General features: G+C 39.0%; 1 protein-coding gene across 4 annotated transcripts in view; it reads right to left on the reverse strand.

Annotated features, from left to right (window-relative positions):
* PDE2A (phosphodiesterase 2A) overlaps nucleotides 1–11,707 on the reverse strand; it is a 678,984-nt gene that overhangs the window by 31,456 nt on the left and 635,821 nt on the right. For all 4 annotated transcript variants that reach the window (XM_063432647.1, XM_063432656.1, XM_063432664.1 and 1 more), the window contains 4 exons: nucleotides 8,006–8,118; nucleotides 7,164–7,241; nucleotides 5,340–5,462; nucleotides 678–748 (listed from right to left, as the gene is read on the reverse strand). In XM_063432647.1, the coding sequence (XP_063288717.1) occupies nucleotides 678–748; nucleotides 5,340–5,462; nucleotides 7,164–7,241; nucleotides 8,006–8,118 (385 nt within the window). The remainder of the gene's footprint in view (nucleotides 1–677; nucleotides 749–5,339; nucleotides 5,463–7,163; nucleotides 7,242–8,005; nucleotides 8,119–11,707) is intronic.

Here is an 11,707-nt window from a genome sequence, read left to right on the forward strand (position 1 = left end):
CAGGTAGCAATTGTAAAGTATACAAGATGTCAAAGATACAAATAATTAAAAACGTATTCTCAGTATTTGTATGGGGAGCAGTATGAGCAATGGACACAACCAATAGGGGGTGAAGAAATTAAATTTGGAGAGATAGCAAAGAGGGGTGTTTATAGGAAGGTTTTTGTTATGTAAATAACATTCTGGATTAATTAAAAAAAAAACAATTGTTAGGACAATATATATATATATAGGTATGGCTTTTGAAGTGCTGTATGATAATGCAAAGATCAATCTAAATGTAGAAATGTCATACATTAACTCTACACATTACTATAGGCCTGAGGGTAAGGGGTCAGCCCAAACTCAACTAAACAGGGGAAAAAACTGTCCCCCTGCCACCATTGTAGGTCCATATTTGCACAATTGACACAGCCTGCTAATCCATAGTGCATAAAGGTTGTGTTTTTGTGTATATTTTACATGTAGTTGTAATTAAGTAAATTTCAAGAGGATATATTCAATTAAATTTCACTTTGCTGAATAAAAAATGAATTTCATTTATTTAATAAGTGTTCCACGTACATTATGCCGATTTGTTGGTCGGAGGAACGAGGATGTACATATTTGCATGTGTTATGATGCTAGCTACATATCTGCATTGTACAGACGGTCACTAACATTCTTTGGCCACCTACCTGATTAGCGTGGTCCTATCAATCTTGTAGTTTGTCAAGAAGCCCATGTCTTCAAACATACTGAGAATACCCTGGGAAAAGAGGAAGGGACACAGGTTTGCACAGCTAGCGCTGATAGACAAAACCACAAAAATGGCTAATTTAAATAAACATTCAATCAAATCACAACAGCCAGTCAGCACGTAACTGCAAATAATCATCATACAAATAACTACAATAATTAGAGCTATAATACTCATCCTTCATATTTTTTCTCCTTTGTATCCTGATTGATTTTGATCCTTTTATACACTTTTTACAATGTAACCTATAAACTATATTGTATGTAATCCTTCTAATTTAGGAAGCACGAGTGGTAAGTCACAAATAACAGTAAAAAGTCCAGCACTTCCAAGTTTATGCAAGAATCCCAACGCATTGAAGATAATCTTATTTCCACAGGTAACCGAGAGATGTGTTTGGGGAGAAATGTGATTTATTAACACTCCTGCACTTGCTGCAAATTGAAAAGTAAAGAGATTTGCCCACGGGAATGACGGCTATCACTCACGAATAGAAACATTTGCTTTAAAGCTTCCTGCGCGTTTAACCGCATCTGTGTCTGTTATCACCGCATTTAACCATGGCTGTACCAATAAAACGACTCACTGTAGGTTCACAATTAGCAATACAATGAAATAAAAGAAACGATAGTATTGTAACAAAATATCACTAGCAGTCATTATCTAACGACCTCAAGGTGAGAAGATGCTTTATAGCACGATCTCATTTATATAGTGGGGCGGGGAGGACTTGACACAACCACTATATGTAACAGTGTGTAGCTTCTAAGATAAGACAATAAGCTAAAACTGCTACAAGGCAGACAAAAAAAAAGAAATAAATAAAATACTGCTATCTTAATATAAAACAAGATTGAATCAAAATAAATTCTAGCAAAAAATGTCCACTGTTTCAGTTAGAGACGCCAACAGCACAAGAAGAAAGTCTCCCAGCAGGCTTGAGCAAAAAGCTTTAAAGACGCCCAACGCAGTAAAATGAGCCTGTGAATCCACAGCAGTAAGTAATCATGAACAGTCCCATCTTTAGTGACCTGTAGAGATCTTGGTTTACCCCAGCAGTAAGTAATCATGAACAGTCCCATCTTTAGTGATCTGTAGAGATTTTGGGTTACGCCAGCAGTAAGTAATCATGTACAGTCACATCTTTAGTGATCTGTAGAGATCATGGGTTTCCCCAGCAGTAAGTAATCATGTACAGTCCCATCTTTAGTGACCTGTAGAGATCTTGGGTTACGCCAGCAGTAAAAAAATCACGAACAGCCCCATCTTTAGTGACCTGTAGAGATTTTGTTTTACCCAGCAGTAAGTAATCATGCACAGTCCATCATTAGTAATCTATAGAGGTCTTGGGTTGCCCCAGCAGCAAGTAATCATGTACAGTCCCATCATTAGTGATCTATAGGTTTTGGGTTGCCCCAGCAGTAAGGCACATTTTGACCTCCAGGACTATGGTAACAAGGACCAGTAGTGTGGGCCTAAATAAGCCCAAGTAGAAGGATAGAGAATGCCCAATTTGGGGGAATCTCTTTGTTTTGTCCAACTGAGTGACAATTTGTATGATGTGATGATAATATTAATTATAGCTAGTTTTCCATCAGGTTTATGGATCCTATAAAAGCTATGGATGAGAGTGCCTTTGGACTGTTTGGGGCTATGAGGTGTCCCCAGAGAATGAGGAATACCCTGGGTTTTGACATTTTTTTCCACCAACTCTTATCATATTCTGCTAATTTCTGTGCCATTGGAGCTTGGATCTGGCATGCATGTTCTTGTGCAGAAATAACTTAAGATCGAAGGCGTCCTCCTCTGTGGCCTCTGGTGTCACAATTATGTTTTCCTGTTGCACATATCCAAAACATTAACCTGACTTCCATTACTCCAAGACATTACACTGACTTAATTGACTCCAAATTATTGAAATGGCTTAAAAAAACCTATAAAATTTATGTAACTTCATTACTCCACAACACTGTTCTGTTCTTAATTAGTCCTAGATACTACTCTGATTTCCGTAGCTACAAAACATTACCCTGTCTTAGAATACTCACATACATGACCTCATGTTTACTAGTGATTGCATTAGTACTATCACCCTTACTGCCTGCTTGTCCACCTGAGGAGATACAGGGCTGATAGTAGCCCAAGTTTTAACTTCTTTCTCGTCTAACTAGGGAGCAGGATTATTTTATTTTTGGGGGGCAAGGGGGTAGTCCCCACTTTCACTAGGCAATATTTGGCTCAGATTGCAAAAAAATATATACTTTATAATATTTTTGTTTAAATGGAGAAGAATGATTAAAAAGTAAAACTATATAAAGTGTTGTCCCTGGAGACAGATGACACATTTTAACTCCCACAGAAAGAAGATCTTGAACTTAGTAAAGCATTTTACCTCCCAGAGAGAAGATCTTAAACTTAGAGAAGCACTCTAGCCAAAGAGAGAGAAAATCCTCAAAATTAGAAAAGCACAGGTCCCACAGAGAGAACTTAGATAAGCATTTTAACTCCCAGAGAGAGAATATCTCAAACTTAGAAAAGTCATTCAACTCCCCGAGAGAGGAGATCTTCAACGTAGAGAAGCATTCTAGCTCCCACAGATTGAAGATCTCAAGCTTAGAGAAGCAGTACAACTCCCAGAGAGAAGATCTTTAACTTAGAGATGCAGTCCAACTCCCAGAGAGAAGATCTTTAACTTAGAGAAGCAGATCAACTCCCAGAGAGAGAGAGAAGGTCTTTAACTTAGAGAAGCAGTCCAACTCCCAGAGAGAGAGATCTTTAACTTAGAGAAGCAGTCCAACTCCCAGAGAGAGGAATCTTTAACTTAGAGAAGCAGTCCAACTCCCAGAGAGAGAGAGAAGATCTTTAACTTAGAGAAGCAGTCCAACTCCCAGATAGAGAGAAGATCTTTAACTTAGAGAAGCAGTCCAACTCCCAGAGAGAGAGAAGATCTTTAACTTAGAGAAGCAGACCAACTCCCAGAGAGAGAGAAGATCTTTAACTTAGAGAAGCAGTCCAACTCCCAGAGAGAGAGAAGATATTTAACTTAGAGAAGCAGACCAACTCCCAGAGAGAGAGAAGATCTTTAACTTAGAGAAGCAGACCAACTCCCAGAGAGAGAGAAGATCTTTAACTTAGAGAAGCAGTCCAACTCCCAGAGAGAGAGAAGATATTTAACTTAGAGAAGCAGACCAACTCCCAGAGAGAGAGAAGATCTTTAACTTAGAGAAGCAGACCAACTCCCAGAGAGAAGCTCTCTAAGAAAATAGATCCAAATCCCAGAAAGACGTTTTTATAAATAGAAGCACCACCTTGATCATGATTGGCAGTGGGGATGAGGGGTTAAATACTTAGTCTTTACCAGTTCTTTTCATGACAAAGACACAATTCCAATCTGACCATTATGAATAATAATAACGATACTAAACTTGTCACAGCTTATTGGGTACATTGCACAACACGAGAATCTGTGATTGGCTGAAAACTGCCACCCTTCCCAGGAACTAAATGCCCCATGCACCCAAATCTGCACAGTCAATACATGATGTCTGCTTCAAGCACTGGCAAGGAGTAGCTGGAAAGTTTGTATCTTCCTACTGGACTGGTTTAAACTTTTTTATTGTGCGTGAATAAAATTAATTAGTTTGAGGTGGCTGTGTACAGTGTTTCGTGCTGTGAACAATCACTGCAGGCAATTACTGATCCTCAATGAACAATTTCCTTCCTCAGACAGATACCAACTGGAACGGTTAACATATAGATACAGCATCCTGTGCGCAATTAATGTTCCGTGTCCGTAGGCAAATAGAAACAGCACGGTGTCTGTAACGTAATGCATGGCTGCCACCCGCATTTAAAAGGCAAATTTCAGTCACTGTTTTTCCAACTTGGCTGGAAGTTTGCTTCTTCTGAATGGACTTTCTCACGACATTCTAGTTGGCACGTATACCCTACCTCTACATTCCCCGGTATCCTAATATCTAGCATGTGAATTAGAAATAACATTCACCATTGACATTGCATTCTAGCAGCGAATTTGGAAAGGACTGACTTTTTATCATTGTATTGTGTGTCATACATCTCTTACAATGCAGTCAGAAAGCAATATAAGCTTTATCAAGCAAACATTCCTATTAGTGAATGCTTGTACTTCTCAGAATTCTTATATTTATTGAATTCTCTACAATCTATCTTTATCTCTTCCTTCCAATGAAATGCTCTCTATAGGCATAGATTGCATTTAGAATTCAGCAATACAGATTAATTCCATTTAGAATGTGCTGAAAATGAAATGCACTCTGTTTAGAATGCAGGGAAACACTTGTACTGGTGTTTCACTGCATTCTAAACAGAGTACATTTCATTTTCAGCACATTCTAAATGGAATGAATCTGTATTGCTGAATTCTAAACGCACTCTATGAGTTTAAAGTGTAAGCCTTCTTAATGCAATTTAAACAAAGCACATTTCACAATGACCCACCTTTAAAAACGCATTCTACACAATGGAAGCCTATGCTGCACTCCAATGGCAGGCCATGTGTCTCATGCAGGTTACTGTTATATGTAATTGCCCTGAAGTTACGGCTCACAGAGCAGCTCACCATAGTTGTATCATCTTCAGGAAGGGATCTGGGTGTGTAGGTGAAACTGGCAAAGTTGGGGTCAATGTGGGATACGCTCAGAATGCCATTTCCTTGTAACTTCTTGGCTTCATCTTCACAGACCTGATGATAAAAAAACCCAGTCATCTGAACATATTATCCTGAACATCAGCCTGAAGATTGCTACAGTTCTAGTAAAACCAATGAAGGGACGATTGACCTGTTGATTTACCCACGAACACCTGGTCACTAAACAGTATTCAGGAGGACACAGGCTAAATGAAATGTAATGTATGCCCTCACAGAACCTAATAAAATATTTCTAGCGACCCATTAAAGTATGTCTGCCAAACGGATAAACACGGGTATCACTGTAAATGATTCATTCAGAAATTGTGTCCAGTACAAGCACACAGAAACCCAGCACACACGACATTGTTCTAATGTTAATACAGAACAAATACATTAAGAACAAGTCCATTAATGGCCAGAGAAGGAAATCAGACATCAGGACATGTTCTATTTATGAAAGCACACAGCCACCATAAGGACTAGCTGATGGATTATTCCAGACAGGCTACCATATATGGAGTCCATTGGAACATAAAACACTGGATTTCAAAGATCAGCACAATTAAATATCACCCCACCAAGTCACTCTGGATCTTCTGTAAAGCCTATAAATTATTGTATTGACCTCTTCAATGAATGGGATGGGAGCTCGTTCTACATTGGACACACTAGCAGAACAAATTATTATTATGATGTTAAAACAGCTGAAAGTTTGTCAAGAGTAATGTAATCGTGTCCACCGCTTCGGTGGTAAGAATTAATCTGAGTTTGGATCTTATATTTTAAATTAGTCTGTAGATCTAGATAATATAGATCTAAACCCTTAAATATTCAATATCAGCTCTATGAGGAAGATGTTCATGGTATTAAAATCAGCAATTCACTATAAAAGGACTTAGCCACGTCCTAAAGCATTGATCAAACCCGAGACACACAGCAGCTAGCGCTATGTGAGATTCAAAACTTCCATAATTCCTAAAAGTTGGCAAAGCATTATGGGAATTGTAATTCCTCCAGGTTGTAATATATACCTATTTGATATCCTTTCTAATTCAGTGTGCCCTAATAATATATAGGAGCACAATTTGAACTAAACAACTCTTTCTTTAGGGTGGTACACAAAGCGGTGGCCAGGTCTGACTATATAGAGCAGAAGCCACGGTGAATAGCAAGGTAGTGCTACAATGAGGTCTTGCCCCCCCGCGCAGTGTTAAATGATGAGATTTTTTGATTCTCATGCCTGGGGAGATTTTACGGGTTAATATTGTTCTATTTCATCCTTTCCGCTCAGCACACATTATTGCAGAGGACATGCAGGCCACGGAGAAATAAAGACATGAATCGCCCCACGCACACTGAGTCAGTATTTTTTTCTTTCAATGAGCGCATTGCAATTACAGGACGCCTGGGTAATGATACGCAAGCAAGCGTTTATTTTCAGAACACGCATGAGATCCCCTCCACCCGCTGCCACCAATCCCACCATTTAACTCTTTACTATCGTGGAATTAAGATCATTTGTCTCAGCTGTGGATAATATACTGTCAGTACTAGTGGGGTGCATGCTCAGCATTGTATAACGGGCTCTATATCACCAGCATGGCAAATCTTTGAGCCAAGAATATGTAACAAGCTCATATCATTTGCTGCAGACAACGTGTCATTTTACACTGTGACTCTTTCTTTCCTTGTGTTCCATTTTGGAATTCCTTATAACATTATAAGATAATAATATCAAAGCGATTCCTATACCTTCATATGATACATCATCATTTCATTGGCCAGGTGGCTGCGGAACTGGGCCTCTCGCACTTGCTTGTAGAGCAAAGACTAAAAGAAAAATCAATGAAACAAATTACTTTTATGAGCAGTTGTATATTTTTTTTAATGGATCAAACCATATGTGAGATGGAATTAACTTAGAGATACAATGCTAGAATATGGTGTCTAAAAGGAACCGTCACTGTGTACCATAGAATAAAACATTCCTCTATAGCTTGTATTATCCTTTTTATGTGATGTTCGGTTTTCATTTAAATGTATATTTAGCGAATAACATCACAATCCAGTTCAGTCCTGGCACAGACAGGGCACACAATGCAAATGAGTAGGAGAACAGAAACACTACTTCTATTTCTCCACCCCCTCCATTTTACACTAAAGGGATACGGGCATTACAATGTAACTGCTGTCTGTAGAATACTCAGGGAACACGGTAGCTCACACTGGAGGGGGCAATTAACCAACACCCCTCCCCCCCCCCCCCCCCCCCCCAATATCCTTTACACTAAAGGGATACGGACATTACAATGTAAGCGTTGTCTGTAGAATACTCAGGGAACACAGCAGCTCACACTGGAGGGGGCAATTAACCAAACCCCCCAATATATTTTAAGTGTGTTTATATATATAGAAACGTAGCATGTGACGGCAGATAAGAACCATTCGTTAGGATAGCCTTATGCCGTTATATATATGTATATATTGTATATATAGCGGGTCTCTACATGTATTTTCAGGGTCTCCAGGCTGTATGACTTTATAATATCCGTTATGGATTGGGTGCAGTAACTTAAAACATCAAACAATCTTACATGCGCGATGCTGATTCCACAGTAAATGGAGAATGCGGTAGCCAGATCTTCATCAAACTTGGTAAATCCAGGGCCATTAATCTTATTGACCAATTCTGCCACGCCAATGACCTCTGAAAATAAAGCACCAGATTAGCCTGATCAATTTCCGGGTATGTGTATGAATGCCCCGATGAATGAGTAATCACAGATTGGTCCGTAACTGCTATAATCCCAATGTTTCTACAAATTACACAGGAAGATGCTGCTTGGTGCCTGATAATATTACCTGATCAATCTGCGGCTCTTGGCATGACTTTATGGCTGACACTGCATATCAAACTAAAGCTGATGCACCCATTATTATCTGTGATAATCCTGCGCATGGACCGGTCACTGGTTAGAGATATCAGAGCAAACAAGAAAGGTTCTCCCACTACGGATAGAAGAGAGCCGGAGTGTGGGCTAACTCTCTGTTAGAGTGCAATGTGTTGGTATGAATGATCTGTTGATCCCTTTAGCCATATGAAATATAATAAATAAATCAATACATAATATGATAGGATTTAAATCCAATGTTATCTTTTACATTCTAAATATTTAATTTCTAGGTACAGTGAGCAATCACCAAATGAATAATTATGACCCAGAATGCGTGAGTGCAACCCTGTACAGAATCAATCCACGGCTCTGTATAGCGCACACACAGGACGAGCCCTTATGATGACGTCTCATGGAGTGGGCAATGCCGGACTCAGACACCGAGCAATTAATAACAGATACGTAATTGGCCAGCTCCGTCTAAACAGCATATCCAGCATGATTGATTTTATGTCCCTATTGCAAACCTAATCATCTCTCTCTCTACAGCACCGATCACTTCTCCTGGGACACAACTCCATGTATCCCCCACAGATTATTTAAACAAGATTTTAAACGTTAGCTCTCCTTGTATCTCCAGAGCATGCATATATTGTCTATTGTCTTCTTTAATCCAGTCATGATATACAGACGAGCTATACATGCTACAGGGAATCCATAGCCCCCAAAATAACAACTGTTATTAGGTTCCCTTCTGCCCACCTCCCTTCGCCGCTGGTGTTGTCGCCTACGATCTCGTCCAATCCAATTGGAAAGCACACTTGTAACGAAATGTCACATTCCTCCAATCAAATGCTACTATCAGTTTAACTCTGTTCAGCTGTATAATTACAGCTCATTGTATTATTACAGCTTATTGTATAATTACAGCTTATTGTATTATTGTAGTTTATTGGATTACTACAGCTCATTGCATTATTGTAGCTTATTGTATTATTACAACTCATTGTATTATTACAGTTTATTGTATTATTACAGCTCGGTGTATTATTACAGCTTATTGTATTATTACAGCTCATTGTATTATTACAGCTCCATGTATTATTACAGCTCATTGTATTATTAACGTTTATTGTATTATTGTAGCTCATTGTATTATTACAGCTCAGTGTATTATTGTAGCTTATTGTATTATTACAGCTCATTGTATTATTGTAGTTTATTGGATTACTACAGCTCATTGCATTATTGTAGCTTGTTGGATTACTACAGCTCAGTGTATTATAACTAATCATTGTATTATTGCAGCTTATTGTATTATTAAAGTTTATTGTATTATTACAGCTTATTGTATTATTACAACTCATTGTATTATTACAGTTTATTGTATTATTACAGCTCGGTGTTTTATTACAGCTCCGTGTATTATTACAGCTCATTGTATTATTACAGCTTATTGTATTATTACAGCTCAGTTTATTATTGTAGCTTATTGTATTATTACAGCTCATTGTATTATTACAGCTTATTGTATTATTACAGCTCATTGTATTATTGTAGCTTATTGTATTATTACAGCTCATTGTATTATTGTAGCTTATTGTATTATTACAGCTTATTGTATTATTACAGCTCATTGTATTATTGTAGCTTATTGTATTATTACAGCTTATTGTATTATTACAGCTCACTGTATTATTGTAGCTTATTGTATTACTACAGCTAATTGTAATAATACACTGAGTTGTAATGGTACAATACGCTATAACAATACACAGAGATACAATAATATGAAGAGCTGCAGTGGTTATGGTTCATAGAGTACCCCTTTAAGGGCTTCTAGTCGGATACATGTTATTATATCATCCTTTTTCTTCCACAAGCTACAAATACTGGTTGTTCAGAAAATGTTATCATGTTTTCTATTCTAGAGTTTCCGAATTCTGGTTTATTAATGTCTCTTTGAAGGGGATGAATGGTTTGTATTATATTTATACTGTGGAATAGCACTTCTACTCTGAATGCTTCTGCTCTCTGTCAGAAACACTCCAATCTTCACCATCTACATGACAGTATTTGTCATATGCGGACTCACACTGAGCATCCCAGCGGAAAATTGCTGACACGGTGATTGTGGTGCTTGAATGCAAATCGGAGAGCACATGCCTCGTGTTGTCTGTGCGTATCTTAATGCAAAGCTCCCAGCAATGCAGAGAGTCTAATGAGTGTCACCTCTCCCCTACACTGCATGCATTCTCCCCTCGTCTGACTCACAATAATTCTAATCCTTATAATAAGTAGGAACAGGAGGGGGCTTTACAGTGATATCTAAACCAAACTCTGCTTCTTTAACCCTGGCATACGTTCTATAAAAATCCTATATATCACTGGTCTGGGTTTCGTGCATTCCTATTGGCTGTTTCCATGGAGAAGCTGAAAGACCTGCTGAAGAACTTATTTTTCCATCTATTAGCACAGAGAAGATACACATTGTACAGGACAGAGACACCTCTCCTCCCATAGCGGGGCTCTATGTATCATTATACAGGACAGAGACACCTCTCCTCCCATAGCGGGGCTCCATGTATCATTATACAGGACAAAGACACCTCTCCTCCCATAGCGGGGCTCCATGTATCATTATACAGGACAAAGACACTTCTCCTCCCATAGCGGGGCTCTATGTATCATTTTACAGGACAGAGACACCTCTCCTCCCATAGCTGAACTCCATGTATAATAATACAGGACAGAGACACCTCTCTTCCCATAGCGGAGCTCCATGTATCATTATACAGGACAGAGACACCTCTCCTCCCATAGCGGGGCTCCATGTATCATTATACAGGACAAAGACACCTCTCCTCCCATAGCAGGGCTCCATGTATCATTATACAGGACAGAGACACCTCTCCTCCCAATGTATCATTATACAGGACAGAGATACCTCTCCTCCCATAGCGGGGCTCCACGTATAATGATACAGGGCAGACACACCTCACCTCCCATAGCAGGACTCCATGTATCATTATACAGGACAGAGATACCTCACCTCCCATAACTCGGCTCCATGTATCATTATACAGGACAGTGATACCTCACCTCCCATAGCTGGACTCCATGTATCATTATACGGGACAGACACCTAACCTCCCATAGCAGGGCTCCGTGTATCATTATACAGGGCTCCATGTATCATTATACAGGACACAGATATCTGTTCTCCTAGAGCTGGACTTCATGTATCATTATACAGGACAGAGACACCTAACCTCCCATAGCTGGGCTCCCTGTACTATTATACAGGACAGAGACACGTCTCCTCCTCCCTGTATCATTATACAGGACAGAGACACCTAACCTCCCATAGCTGGGCTCCATGTACTATTATACAGGACAGAG

Source organism: Pelobates fuscus, chromosome 1 (genome assembly GCF_036172605.1).
Source record: "Pelobates fuscus isolate aPelFus1 chromosome 1, aPelFus1.pri, whole genome shotgun sequence".
In the NCBI taxonomy this organism is placed as follows: domain Eukaryota; kingdom Metazoa; phylum Chordata; class Amphibia; order Anura; family Pelobatidae; genus Pelobates; species Pelobates fuscus.